General features: G+C 35.8%; 1 protein-coding gene across 1 annotated transcript; it reads right to left on the bottom strand.

The window, feature by feature from the left end:
- Positions 1–2,644: 2,644 nt before the first annotated feature.
- Positions 2,645–15,176, bottom strand: LOC126691952 (uncharacterized). Its single transcript, XM_050387285.1, has 12 exons — positions 14,837–15,176; positions 13,982–14,197; positions 12,692–13,840; positions 12,005–12,127; positions 10,635–10,816; positions 10,312–10,543; positions 9,961–10,170; positions 8,369–8,497; positions 7,477–7,545; positions 4,479–4,601; positions 3,490–3,540; positions 2,645–3,337 (listed from the first exon to the last, which is right to left on the bottom strand). The coding sequence occupies exons 1-12, from the start codon at positions 15,068–15,070 to the stop codon at positions 3,170–3,172; spliced, it is 2,886 nt and encodes a 961-aa protein (XP_050243242.1). The 5' UTR covers positions 15,071–15,176; the 3' UTR covers positions 2,645–3,169.
- Positions 15,177–15,490: the final 314 nt, after the last annotated feature.

The raw sequence follows: 15,490 nt of genomic DNA, 5'->3' as shown, positions 1-15,490 counted from the left end.
GTTAGGCATTGGCAACAATGGTAAAAACCATACTCTATTCATGGAATACACTTCCCAACAGTGACATCAACACATCACATTGCCAAAAGTGATATCAATACAACACATTGCCAAAAGTGGTAGTAACCAAAATTATACAATAATTACAACAACTTGCCTTCAACGCTGACTCAATGGCTTTGTTCCAAATTCTCCCATCCTACCAAAAAACACAAAAAAAAATAGCAAAAAAAACCCATGACACAACAAGTGGAAATTTGTAGTTGTGTAACTTCTCTTTAGCTATCCTCTCTCTCACCCTAGCTTTTTCTTCCCTTCGCTTGGCTACTTTTTCCCTTCCTCTTGATTCTTCTTCCATTGCACGAGCCAGCATTTTCCTCTCAGTAGCTACTTTTTCCCTATCACTAGCCTCCTTTTCCTTTTCTTGTGCAACTCTTGCCTGATTCTTGTACATATTGATTCTTGCAAGGACAATGGTGCAACTTCAGACCCACGCTTACATATTTTGCCATCCAACTACCTAAAGTATTTACAAGTAGGTTCATCATCCTACAAACAAAATCAAATTAGGGTTATTCATAAAGCCAACAAAACCAACAAAACCAGAAAAAAAAAAAAAATCTGAAAACTAATTATTATTCACCACATCATAATAGCAACACCCATAAAACTTTCTCCCGAAATTGTTCAAGATCAAAGTAGTTCGTTGCTGACAATGGTCAACAAAACATGAATGGTTACTGGAACCCGAGTAATAACTTGAAGAAGACATGTTCAAAATTCACTTTGGCAATCGAAGTAAAGAGAGAGAGGGATAATGGGTTTAGGGATTTCTAGGGATTCTAAGGTAAAGAGACGGAGAGAGCTCATTCTTCTTTTTGGGGGGTTCTATTTAGGTTATAATTTTGGCTTATATAGTAAAGTGGATTTTCTAACGGAAATGGCAATGGTAGGTAACGGGTGTCTAATGGAGGGCACCTCAAGTGGGTTAAGTGGTAAGTTTTAAACCATAGGTGGGTGCCAAACCACTGATGGGTTAAGTACAATTTTGCTTATTGCTTAATATACAACTTTTTGGAGAAAAAAAAATGTCACTTCGTACTATTAATAAGAATTAACAATGTTTTCCAAAGTTGTCTTCCTTGTCATGGGATTTTTTTTTTTTTTCAAAATAAAATAACATAAATAATACAACTCTCATTTTTCAGCTTCATTCTCTCTCTCTCTCTCTCTTTTTTCTTTTTTCTTTTTTTCTTTTTTGGTAGAAAAATTCTTCCTCTTTGTTTGCTCTTATGGAATATGGGCATTTATCCACATTTAAAAATATAAATAAGTAATCAACTTTGGTGTGAGGACTTAGAGTCAAACCAAAGGTGTTTTTAGATGAACTTTAAAAAAAAATTATTTTACTTAAATATAAATTTGGCAAAAATATATTTTTAAAAACATGAGTTGACTATGTTAAATTGAGCAAATCGGAATATGAGGAAAAGAAAGTGGTCGGGTCTTCCAACACAAGTACAACCAATGTTGTTTTCTCCTCTTATACTTCTAACTACTCTTGATTTGTTCAAAAACAAAAGCATTGCTTCACAATTGCTTGACATTCTAACAAGTTTGCAATTAAATTATTTTTGATTATTACTCTAGGAAAAAAAAATTATTATAGGGGAAGATTGTGGTTACGAAGATATAGTGAGAGAAGGCTATGGCCTCAATAGTTTTGCGGCAATGAGCAATGTTTTGTTCAACAATGGGCAAACTTGTGCATGTTAAAAAATCAGATGGGTAAACTCCAATAAATGGTGCAAGCTAGGGCAGCCATCTCTCTTTTTTTACGATGACCAATCTCTGCCCACCAAACTGCCACGTAGTAAGAGACAATGGAGTAGGGATGGCAATTTTGCCCCATCTCGCCCCACTTGACCCTCCCTTCCTTTGCCCCACACAGGTTTTCCCCGCCTCACAAAGGTGATGGTGCAAGGATGAGACAAGATTTTAGCCCCATATCACGGGGTGGGACAGGGATATGTTTAGACTTTTTAGACCCGACCCGTCTCACCCCACCCAACATTGATATATGTTAAATTGTAAAATTTTCATATCTTAAAACTCTACTATTTAAACAAACATATCAACAGCTTATTTTATTCTACCAAATAAGACTTTCCGCCTCTTTTATTTTTCTCTAGGAAAGTTGGAAATAAGGTACCAATTTTAACATTTTTTTTTTTTGTCTATATTATAAACAAATTTATATACTATTGAATCATTGATTTTGTATTATAAGATTTTTGTTTTTGTTGTGATATTGTCTTATTAAACACGTTAATAATATTATTCAATTTTTGCTAAAAATTAATTTAATTTGATAAGATAAATTTATTTGTAATTTCAAGAATATTTTAATTAACAAAACTGGTTTTATTAAAAACAATTGTAATAGTTGTAGGCAAAGTAATAGTTGTAGGCAAATTAAAAAGAAGTGGAGTTTTACAGGATAGACTAAAAAATTTTCCCTATCATGCGAGGCGGGGCAGGGATGAAATAAGATTATAAGACAAAACTAGGTGAGACGAGAGTTAAAATCCCATCCTTCGGACCCGGCCGGCCCCATTGCCATCCTTAAATGGAGATGGTCCACTTGAACATTTCAATTTATCCCGGCCTGCATTCCTTAAAAATGACAGTACAAGGGTGGCATTGTTCCAATCCAATATCACAGCTTCAATACTTTTTTCAAGCTTGATCACACAACATAATTTTTCAAAATTTTGGAAAGTTAAATATAAAACCCACATCATATGTTTACATTTTCAGCGGCATGCGCATATCAATATGACACATACCTTTTTGTTTTTAAAAAAAATTACAGGTTACATCCTCTAGCTTTGATCTATTGCTTTTTTCTTTTTGTTTTTTTTTTTTTTTTTTTTTCATTTCAGACCTCTTACATTTGTTGTCGCTGTAAAACAATGCAGCTTTGCTATTGGAAACTTACAGTTTTGCTTGAACTCAGACATTCCTGGTAAAGTTTTCTTTCCCCATTTGTCGTATAACATGCAGATCAAGAAAACCTTCGATTCCATGCTGCTTTGACAAAGTCATAGTTTCCCGTAAGGATGATATTCCGCTCTAAAAGTATCTGGAACAATGTGTTGACCCAAAATCATGTCCAAGCATGTCCATCACTTGATTTCTTTTGTTTCTTCTTTTTTCTTTTTTCTTCTCTTGTCTCCAACCTTGCATCTAAACGTTTTGAATGTTGTGCACGGATCTCTAATAACTTTGACTTTGCATCTCGAAACAATGCATCGGACCTTGAAGCCATCAGTTGCTGAAACATCACAACAACAAAAATCAGCTCATATCATTTATTTATTTACTAGTTTATTTTATGAAGCTTATTTTGAATACAATAGCCAAGTGATTATCTTTCAAAAAAAAAAAAAAAAGACAAGACTCAAAATTATAAATTAATATACGCACCTTGAGATGATCCATAGCTGCAAGGTTGAAACCAAGTGTATCTTTGCATGCCTGACACATTCAACCACCATCTTGTCAATGTAGAATTTAAGGTTCTCTCCTATTTCCTAATCATAGATAATGATACCAATATATACTAAAACATTAAAAGGGCAAGCAAGATCCAAGATCTAGCATAATATTGCAGGACTGATTCAACAATCCACATGTCTATATACCATTTGATAGACACATTTGATCAGATCAAATTTAACAAAGGCCAGCACATTACAAACATTGTCATGATGACACCCATGGTTAAACATTCATATATTTACTCCTGTAATAATAATGCTACAGGAGTTTGTTTCAATAACTGACCACAGATACCATGTTAGTAATCTCAAAGATCATGATAGTAATCTTCTCAAAGATCAATTATACAATTGCATGTCCAAGAAATCATCAGTTCAACCAATGTAGCCATTCTAATGAACTAGAAAGATAAATGACATGCAATGTTAGAACTTATGACCTACTAGATGGCCTAATAATTTGAAAACTCTACAGTGGCAGTCATAATGTAGCTAGTTTACAATTTCAAACATCACCTCCCATCCCCACATTTAAGGCATATTACTCTTGAAAGTAATCATGTCAAACACTTCAAAACCATGACAGATGGTACACCAGTTCTGTGTTCTTGCTGTACAGATTTTAAACGCCTAACATCTCTTTTTTGCCTTGTTTTGGCTAGGTGCCCAGTTACATAACAGGTTAGGAGTAAATTTGGTCAGTCAATAGAATCAATACAACATGGCTATCATCTCTTTTCTTTTCTTTTTTTAATTGATCATGTGTTTATGGTCAATAGATTTCCAATTTAGCTCACGCATAATGCATCAGATAAAACACATATTTCTCATGTCCTTTTTACTTGTGCTAAGTTAGTACAGCCCTGTTCCTCAATGGAAGTTTTACGTCAACACAGATTGAAAGCCTACGATTACCTTTATTCTTGCATAAAGAATGTCCTTAAGAACTGTCAACATGGGCCTGGCAGCTGGGGTAGTAACCAACTGATGATGATGCGTCTGTAATAGCACTGTAGCAATCCTGCAAACAAGCTCAACCTGCAAACATAGTAAAAATAATATGAAAACAAAAACTAATAAAATTTGAATGCCTAGTTTGCAATTAGAGCATATGCTATTCTAAAAACCTAGATTAAAAGACTAAACACAATAACACAATCTCCTCCATGAACATTTTAACAGGGTATAGTACAGCACACTCAGTGCTCTTTTTTAGATCTCATTGATCTCCTTAATTTCCAATTGTAACGTTTGGAGATCCTCTTGTATCCTATCTGTATTTCTTAATGAAATTACTACTTTATCTTCAAAAATATATATATATATATATTTAACAGGATATGGTACTAGCAGACATTTGGTCAGACATTTTGTAATATAGTGAAAGGGACTTCTCATATAAACAAAAGAAAACCACAATGACAATAAAAAATTTTCCACATCCACCACTTAACTGCCAACTGTACGGACATTCTACCAAGGGACACTCTTACAGAAGTATGCCTTCCAATCTTTAAAATAGAAATTCTACTAATGGCTAGTTAATCACTCCTTGCTTTTTGGAATTTTATTTTACATACATAAGGAGTTTTATCTAAGCTAATCCACAAGAATGACTACCAAATTATAAAAAGAGAAATTGCTCTTGTGATTTTGAATGAACCTTTCTCAGTGGAAGAAAGGAATAGCAATGGGTTTTATGGAGCATCCAGGAACAATAAGATTCAAATGGACCACGAATTCTTACATGGTCCAAGGAAATGTGGCTCACAAGGAATGGAAAGAAACATATTCTATTTGATCTTGAAATCCTCATATAGAACTTCTTCCAATCCTAGATGGGGGATCGAGCTGGAGATGAGCGCTAGCCAATAGTTAATACTTTAGAAAGCACATAGCAGGTATTGTAATAGGTAGATAGGATAAGTCACTCCATCCTTTCTAGCTTCACAACTTTTTTCAAACTCCCTTATTTTCCTTTGCAGAAAAGAGATCCCTTCCCCTCACTTTCAAAAATGATGAATTGACCCTCTTTAGATCATTCTAAAATATTCCAGATTGAAAGATCTAACACTCATGCAGCCTTACTCAACATAAGGCGTTTAGCAAGCTTAGAGAATCAAGAAATCTATCTCTGTTGGGAGAGCAGTACGACAATTTTAAGTTGGAGGAAGGCCGGTTATCAAAAAAACAGTTAGAGGAAGGTCAAAGGACCTAAGAGAAGACACTCCATCTTTAGGTTTCTTCCTCTTGCGCGAGCAGCACCATGAGGTGTGAAGCAATCTCCTACTAAGGAGAGGTGCCCGCCTATTACAATTTGTTAAGAGCAGGTGAGCCACAACTCGGTATAGCCAAAATTCATGTCCAGGAGTGATGACACCACACTATGCCCAAGGTTGGATAAGGTCCCAGAACACAACCAAGAGCTATGTACCTGAAATACCACCCAATAGCCACCATCCAGATCGCTCTGACTGGGAGGTATCTTCCAGAATTGGTGGTCTAAAAGATAACCCTAATCAAGCTACCATATCATAAACTTTCCACAAAGACCGAATCAGGTCTAGCCTCTAGCCTACCCCAAGCCTCTGCATACAATGCTCTCATGATGTCCTGTTCAACTTCCAATACACCTCCCACAGTTGCCTCTTTGGGCTATTTGGAACAACCACTGTTGTCTTGTCTGTCAGGCCATTCCAGGAGACAGCAAGCAGGTTGGGACCAAAGCTCGCTATACTGTATTCTGGAATGCACAGGAAAGTTAAACGTCAATCAGTAACATGGTAATTGCCCCTACCAGTACCAGAAGTGTGATAGCTAAACTAACCAGATGGGTCACCCCAAACCTGGATCTTACAGGCGGCAAGGTATCAGGTATCCCACTTTTTGACATACAACCCTTCCTTCAGTGATCTTACAATGAAAGAGTTTTTCCATTGTAAATTTGTACTGAGCAATTAACTAATTCCGGCAAAATAGAAGATCAAATGACCAAATTTTGTTGGTTGAGTAGAGTTACGGTAGTCCAATTTATAAAGTAAGGGCAATTGATCACACTTGATGCAGAACCACCATTAGGTGGCTCTTTACTCCTTCAAGACACGCTTCTCCGATGACTTTCTCAGGCCTCTACAGGAGAAGAAAGAAGGTCCGGGTCAAATTTCTAATTAAGCAAAGGTCCGATCTCTTGGTATAGCGTCAGGAGTGATTGCTCTTGTACCTATGGGTACAGACTACAGCAGCAGAAGGTCCGATTCCTTGGTATAGCGTCAGGAGTGGTTGCTCCTGTACCTATGGGTACAGACTACAGCAGCAGATTCAAGCGCATGAGTTCAGAGGGATCAATTGAAGGTCTATAGATTGAGAAGTAGGCCCTGCCTAAACCTGTCCCCAGACAGCCCTTCCGTAGGTGTCCGAACAGGCCTGGAAAAACAGGTACGATCCCTCTTTCCTTTACCCTATAGATACTGATTCCCGAGCAGAGAAAGACGACAGGGCAGAGAAAAATGCTTGCAGTGGCACAAAAATGGTGCAACATTTATAATATATATATATACATATATATATATATATATATACACACACACACAAGCACACCCATGCAAAGTAGCAACACAAAAAAATAAACAGGAGAACTTTTTTTTTTTTGGATGACATAGAAGAAGTTGAGAACTTCACTTAGATTAGTTGTACGTCACAGAGCATACTACAACAACCCTCATTGTTAAACAAACTCTTACAGGCAACTGACCCCACCCACTAGAACTAGTTACTGGGTAATCTAGTAGTTTATCCTCATGCCTAGGGGGCAACAGAAATTTGACAATAGACAATATAGAATACTAATCATACAATAATTAAAATCTCCAAGCATTCCAATGTTTCTGCAACTTTATAAGGTAGATCAACCTACCTTATCAGGATTTGAAGTCCAATCCTTCAAGTAAGACATAATCTTTAAGGCATCGGGGAATGGTAAAGCCTGCACAGGAAGTCAATTGCAGTTAATCGTTTGATGTAAATGACCTAGACAGACAATGGGAAGTCCTACCCAACCCAAGCATAACAATACAATAGTATCTAGTGGCACCAAGAAAATAAAGATTTTTCTGCCCACTAAAGAGTCATCTAACTTTCCAAAGCAAGGTCCAAAGTTCTTTATATTTTAAAATTTAACCTTGTTGCATAAAAATAGATCTAAAACCAATTGATCTATAGGCGATAATAGGTGCACTGGAATTCTTTTTTGACATCAGTTTTGAAGGGTACTTTAAAAAGAAAAAAAGAAAATACATAAATCTACTAGCTTCCTCAAGCCGAAGCATTAGTAAGAACAATACAATATGGGATGGTGGAAACAGAATGGATCAGATGTGTTCCAGATGCAAAGTTTTAATGACCAACTCCTAAAACAAATAAACAGGTCAAGATAAGTTAGAATGATTCTAGCTGCATTTGTCCAACCAGATGGGAAAAAACTAGATTGGACCAACATGCATCACATGCTCATTGGATTGAGATGATAATGACAATAAAGCACTAAGATGGACCATAAATGATATTAGGGAATACCAACTTAAGGAATGCAGCTATCAAATATTTAAGGTCAATCAGTGTCTTCCACTAATTTATTTAGATGAGCGCTCACTGCTCATCCAGTGCAATTTCTTTTAAATTTAAGAATGATAGATCTCTTTCACACAGAATGGGAGATGCTTTAAATACAGCTGATATAAATGTATTTACTACTTAGTTCCCAATGTCCCCAGGTTAGAACGACAGTATAATGAACACTGCTCACGTACCAGTAATGTCTGCTCCAGATCATTAGTGTTAACATTAGAAAGTGCACGGAGAACATAATCAGATGGTGAGAGCCCAAGCATAATAGCATTTGGTTGGAACTCAGCAGCTTTTCCCCTGGTTTTCTCCTCCTGAAAGTGACAAAGCTAATCAAATCCAGCAATATAAATGAATCCGAGATCAAATTACAGATATCTACAAATCTTAAAGTCACCAATAAAATTTAATATTTAGGGCACGTTTGATAGACTGTAATAGGCACTGTAATGTAATAGTTATTCCTATGGTTTAGTTATTCAATAGTTTGGTTATGTTTTTATTACAGAGAATAGTTATTCCTTATGAATAGCTATTCTTTAAAATGAAGAATAACTATCCCTCTCTAAAAGGGTTGTAATAGCTATTCCTTAGTAGATGTAATAATTTCCAACACTAATATATTTCCAAATAAATAAACTTTCCATATCCACCTAACAATTATAGAAATAAAAAATCATTAAAAAATAACTCATCTCTCTACAATTTAAAATATATTATTTTCTAAAAAATATAATTGTATGAATGAGATATTTCCTAAAATAGATCATAAGTTTTATTATAATATTACAATTCACAACCAAACTAATGAATAGGTTTAGTTATTCCCCTACAACATATTTTATTTCTGGTAATAAAGATTACCATTCATGTTGTAATCCACATTCAATGTACCAAACGTACCCTTAGTTTAACTGTTCTAAGACCAAAGCATTATAACACTCCCTATCTTTGAACACTTCATCTGGTCAATTTTAACATATTTTTGCAATAATCATTTCTAGAATGACCGCTATCCATTTGAGACATCAGAAGTCTATATTTCCATGGTAACAGGCTAAGTAGAAAGCATTAACAAATAAGGAAAATTGCATGTTTGAGAAGTTAGACTTTAGAGAATAGGATAAGTTAATTAATAAATTTAAACAAATTTTATCATGTTGATAACAAACAAGAAAACACAACAGCCAAATTGTGTACCCCGGTCCAAATGATCAAGTCATTGTGGAAAACACATGCTTTGTCATCGGCCTACAAGAAAAGTTTAAACCAAAACATTCCCAACAAAGACCAGATATATTCTGCATTATGTTTGCTGAGATCTGAAGGCAACTGTTCAATTCAATGTCAATCTTGCTTTGACAAACATATAGTATGCGGTAAATAAATACTCCACTTCCTTTCGTTTTCTTCCTTTTTTTCTTTTTCTTTTTTTTTTTTTTTTTTTGGGGGGGGTGGGATGGGGGGTACATGTTTCTGGGTATAAGAATATCCCGTGGGTTACATGTCCATAAGCTCCTTTTGTTACAACTTCCTGCATAATTTAAAATCACCCCAGAAAACCAATTTTGGAAAAAGCACCGAATTGGGACTTCAGCAAAAAGTGATTTTAGTCAAATAAACAAGTCCCAAAATGGCTTTGTTCAGGTTAGCAAAGGTTCATTACTGGTTGACCTCCACCCCAAAATGGTTTTTTCTTACCAAGAAACAGAAACAATCAGGTATGTAGATACATCAGTTAGACCAAAATGGAACAATAGTGAAAAACACAATTTACCTGATGTTCAGCAATACGATTTAGTTCTACCTCTGCTACATCTAGTGCATCAATAATTAAGTCAGTTGCTGTAACAGTTTCCTGAGTCTTCTTCCCTGCTAAGGCCACAGCTCCCTCCTCCGGGACTTCTTCCTTGGGTACATATCTGTTTTCAAATGCATTGTCAAGGTCAGACTCGAACATCTCTTCCAACCTCTTTTCCTTCTCTTCCTGCAAATTTAAACAGCATATTTTACTTGGGTAAAACATTAATCACAAACAAACCCCACATATCTGAACGAGGGGTTTCTATTATTCCTGTTAAAAGTAAATAAAATAATTTTTACAAGATAGTAAAGAAGAAGTAAATACCTCAATGAAAAATGGTTCTTCAGTACGATCCCAACGACGTATGGATCGATCATGAGAACCTGTGACAATGAAATCACCACGGTTGCTGATTGCAAGACACCAAACATCCGCATGATGTCCCTCAAGAGTTAAAAGCAACTCAAATTTATCAGCATCCCAGTATTTTACTAGGCGATCTTTCCCAACACTAAACATGTAATGAGTATTGTGCACAAATTGCACTGCCATAACACTGCCATAGAAATAGCTCATCAGAATTGCTTAGTGAGACTTGTGTGAACTCTAAAGTAATTTTCACGATTAAGTTTATGTAGGTACCACACCTATCAGCATGAGCAAAAATAGATTTATGACAGTCACCAAAATCTAAACCCCAAATCTTCAAATTTTTGTCCGCAGAGCCAGTAACGATAAGATCTCCATCAGATGAAATAGCCATACATAGCACAGGCAACTTGTGACCATATAAGGAAAGAAAAAATTTGAGTGAATCTGCAAAGAAAACCTGCAAATGCCATATATGACTGTCAGAACAATGTAACTGACACCAAAGCAAATATGAAGTTCCACCTAAAGTATTTACAGAAATAAGATATTATGTTTTAAAATAAATTTCAAGGATAAAACATATATTCTCTAAACCCTATAATTTCTTCCAAAAAATTTTACTCGAATCCCCAATTTTCGTTTTAGCATAATTAAAACGACCTTAATCCATCAATAAGATAGTCCAAAATTCTTTCTTCTTATTGTCTTTGTTCTTAAATAGCAATGCTTCTCCACTGATTCAACACTCTAAAGCTGCATATTTTGATTAGAGCAGGAGAACCAGATATCCCTTTCTACAGATTTTATTAATTCACCTATTTGGATTTACTCCCTTGTTCAATCACTTGAACTTGTACAAGCACATATCAGCACTCTAATCATTTTCTTACATTTTCTGCAAGATATGCTTGGCAAGTGGTACATGCATGTGAAGCAAGTTGTTCACTGTTAAATTTGAAAAGAGCAAGTCACAACACAGAACCTGCTTCATTTCCCAACATTTTAATGACTCTATCTGCCCTGATTGGTATCCCAGGAATTCAACACAGACGTAGAAATGGGAAAGTTTAATTGCATATTTCACTGAACAAGAAAAACTCTGTAGGACCCTCCTCATGGTTTTTAGTCTGGTCTATCATAACCCACACTCAATTTGAAAGGTTGATAGATATCTTCCTTAAGCTTCTTAGGGACAAATGAGAAGAAGCCAAATTAACTAAATTAGCAATTTAACACCATCTGATTAAGGGGGGAAAAAATGAGAATGACGCCACCCTCATGATTTCTCATTTCCTACGTTGAATGAATAAAGAGTATTTGTATGTCCCAACATCTCCATGTCCAATCCTCAATCTTTAGTATACAATAACTCCGATGACTTTCAAAGATGTCCAGAAGTTGGTCATTAATAAACGTATAAAATGTACATTTAGAAAAGTCCTAAATGAAAAAAAAAAAAAAAAAAAAAAAAAAAATGGCATTGGATGAAAATTACAATTCAAAATGTCCAAAATGTTTAGGAAATGAAAATTTTTAAACTACAGTGATCTAAAGATTATCAGCTTAGCAAGAACCTTGTACATGGAACCCATCAAGCCTAAACAATGAAACAAAACCAAACTGTATAAGGTTGAGTTGATCAGACCTTCACTGTACAATCCAACAGTGCAACTGCAATATATTTAGCATCAGGGCTTACTGCAACCACAAGAACATCATCATTCATCTTCATTGTCCTCACATTTGAAACTGTGAGGCACTTAGTTCCCTACCAAAAAAAAAAAAAAAAAAGGACAATAAAATCTCTCTAACATTTAAAAATAAATAATTACATAAATAAAAAGAGCAGGTTGCAATAATTACAGGTCAAAGGCCATAAAAACATAGAATATAAAGTTTAAAATATATATATATATATAATCACAATTACGTCCGCCTTCAGAAAATTCCATTATGGTCAAATGAATAATCCTCTTAAAATCCAGATGTTTAATCATGAGATTTAAACCTAAAAAACCTGCAACAGAATTACGCTTTCAAATGTGGCATTACAATTACATCTGAATACTGGCCACATTAGAGCTATAATCCCTGATCAGTTGAAATGACTCAAAAATTAAAAAATCCAGAGCAGATCACTCAAGTTTACATATTATAATCAGTGCTTTCTGTGAACTACAAATATAAAATGCCTAGAATAGAAAGTTGAAGGTAAGATTGTTCGTAAAAAGGAGTTTCAATGTGGAACTACATCAATAATATCTACATAATAAATAAAGAGTTATAATACAAAACTTGGAAATGCCAAGAGTAGAAGGTATGCAGAACCTACTTGACCAGATTTTTGTTTAACTTCGTATTCCCAGAACTTCACATCATGATCTGCACTTCCTGTGACAAAACCATTTTCATTTGGAATGGCCGCAATTGACCGTACAGAGCCACCATGAGCTTCTACTACTTCAAGGCAAGTGCCACTCCCAATATCAATAATTTCCAGAGTTCCATCCTTAGTTCCAACAAGTGCATATCCACCTTTAGTTTCAACACGTGCATACTTGTTATCAGGAATTATTAAACCACACAGTCCATACCCAGAATCAATAGTACGAAGGCAAGAACCAGTGCTTGGGTTCCAAATCTTTACTGCATTGTGACTAGTTGACATCAAAAGAGAGTTGTCTGAACTAAGTGTTACACTTCTGACATCAGAACGGTGTCCTTGGAGCTCAATAGCAAGTGTTTTTGTGGTGCCACTGCTTTCTATGGAATAAAATTCCAACATATTGTTGTTCAAAGATAATGCTAAAGTAGCCAGCAAATTCTTTGGAGTAATTGGACAGAAAGAAATAGAACATATTTTTTTGCTTGCACGAACAGTATGAAGAAGCTTAAAAACATCAGGAGCTGTAACCAAGAGGGCATTTCCTTCCTCTCCAGTACCATGATTTGTATCTCCATTTTCCATAACCTCAGCTTCCCCTTTTGCAGATTTTTTTTCTTTCTTCCGATTAAGCCTACGTTTTGCTTTATGCTTTGCTTTAGCCTCATCCAATATGCGGAATATCTCTACTGTCTTTCCTGCAACTTGGCAAGCAAGCAAATTCCCTGATTTGTTAAATGCAACAGTTGAGACTCTATCTTTGCTTTGTCGCTGAATTTCACCAAAATGCTTCAAAACCTCCCATTTGTTTTGAGTGGTTGAATCTCCATTATTCACATTTTCAGCACCCTTTATAGTAGATACAGGTTGTCCATCCACCAAGCCACGCTTAATTGTGTAAAATCGAAGTTCCACGTCTGCAGACCCACTGACCAGAAATCTTTCCTCTGGATCTACGTCTATGGACCATATTTCACTATGATGACCACTAACTATTTGCATACAGTGCTGGGTTTCAAGATCCCACACTCTCAAGAACTTGTCTTTGGAGGAACTAACAAGTTTTTTACCAGAATCTAAGAAAACAAGGTCAGTAACCTACAATAAATGAAGCAAATTAATAATCATAACTTAAATAGAGTATACATAAATATATGAAGAAATCAAGAACAGATAAGCAGAGCTAAGCTCTATAACCATCTCATATACAAGTTTAATGAACAAGCTGTAATAACAAACCTGGTCACGATGCCCACGAAGGCGATATAGGCCAGTCTCACCAACCACGTCCCATAATATTATATCATTATCCTTGCTTCCAGATGCAAGCAAAGATCCTAGCTTATTGTATCGAAGTGCAGTCACAGCCCCTTTATGTCCATTTAATGTGGTCTCACAGGTTCCTTTCTCGCTATCCCAAATTCTTACACTACCATCTGCGTACCCACTTGCAATCTGCAATCAAAACTCTTCCTCATACATCAACAAGCACATAGAATCATAAATAGAGAATTTTAGAGATTCTTAAAAGGACTTTATTCTAAGAACAACAAACACAATAAACAATTTAAACACTGGTTCTGCAACAAAAATTGAATCTCACACATGATACGTTTCAACAGCTTATGTAATAAGCCAAAAAATAATAAAAATAAATAAGCACTTCCTTTCTTTTTTGCATGAAAAATAAATTAAAATTTTAGAATCTTTAATTCTCAATATTGGGATTGTAACAACTCAGTACAAACATTCCATCTCTCATTTTCTAGAAACCAAAACAACATTAAACAATGAACTCAAAAGTCAAAACCACAATTCAAATATACGTTATATTATATGTTAAAAGCTCAAATGATTATCAATATAAATGCTGAGGCAACAGTAAAATCATTCACAACTACCAACTACTTCAAGCTTTCACTACATAAAACCCTGCGAAACTAAAACCTCCAATCAACGTGAAACTATAACTTCCCTTCAGTCAAATTTTCTCAACGCTCTTAATATGAAAGAGCTTTAGTTTCTTTTCATTCATTTTCTTTGCAACCAAACAAAACTGAAGCAAAAAGCGAAAGAGCGAAAAACAAATGTTACCAGAGAAGAAGTGGAAGAGGCAATGGAGGTGACGGCGAGGGAGGGGCCACGAGAGGCGGGCGAAGGGGCTAGGGTTTTGGTGCAGACGCCTTGGCGGACGTGCCAGACGCCGACTTTTTCGAGCGCCGGAGCTAGGAGGTGCTTGCCGGAGCTGTCGTAGGTGATGTTGGACTCGACGGAGACGATGACTCCGAAGGCCGCCGCCGGCTCGTACCGAAGGTACGCCTTCACCATTGCTTGCTTCTTTTGCTCTTTGTGTTTATGGCGGGTTTGGTTTTGCTTTGGTTTTTCGGCTTTTGAAGCTGCGAGGTTTTGTTTTAAGGGTTTAACCGTTTGACTGTTTGAGTTTGAAGGAGAAGGTGAACCTAGGTCAAGTGCAACTACAACTAGGCCCTCTGTCTATGGGTCCAGTTAGGCCCATTACGAATCATTGAGTACACTAAAGCCCAGCCCAAACAGAGTTCATTCAAAGTCAAGGTGTAGAAATTAATAAATAATGGTAACAATAACATATATACTCTTACGAAGCCCAATTTCGATGGATCAAAGAAATGAAAAAGGAAACGAAAGGCTACTTGACTTATTTAAATTTAGTAATTTACATCTAAACACATTTTCCCAATTTAATCGAAATTATGACTTTAGGCATCAGAG

This window comes from Quercus robur, chromosome 7 (genome assembly GCF_932294415.1).
Source record: "Quercus robur chromosome 7, dhQueRobu3.1, whole genome shotgun sequence".
NCBI classification, from domain to species: Eukaryota; Viridiplantae; Streptophyta; class Magnoliopsida; order Fagales; family Fagaceae; genus Quercus; species Quercus robur.
The sequence above is the reverse complement of the archived record's forward strand: the minus strand, read 5'-3'. Positions and strand labels throughout refer to the sequence as shown.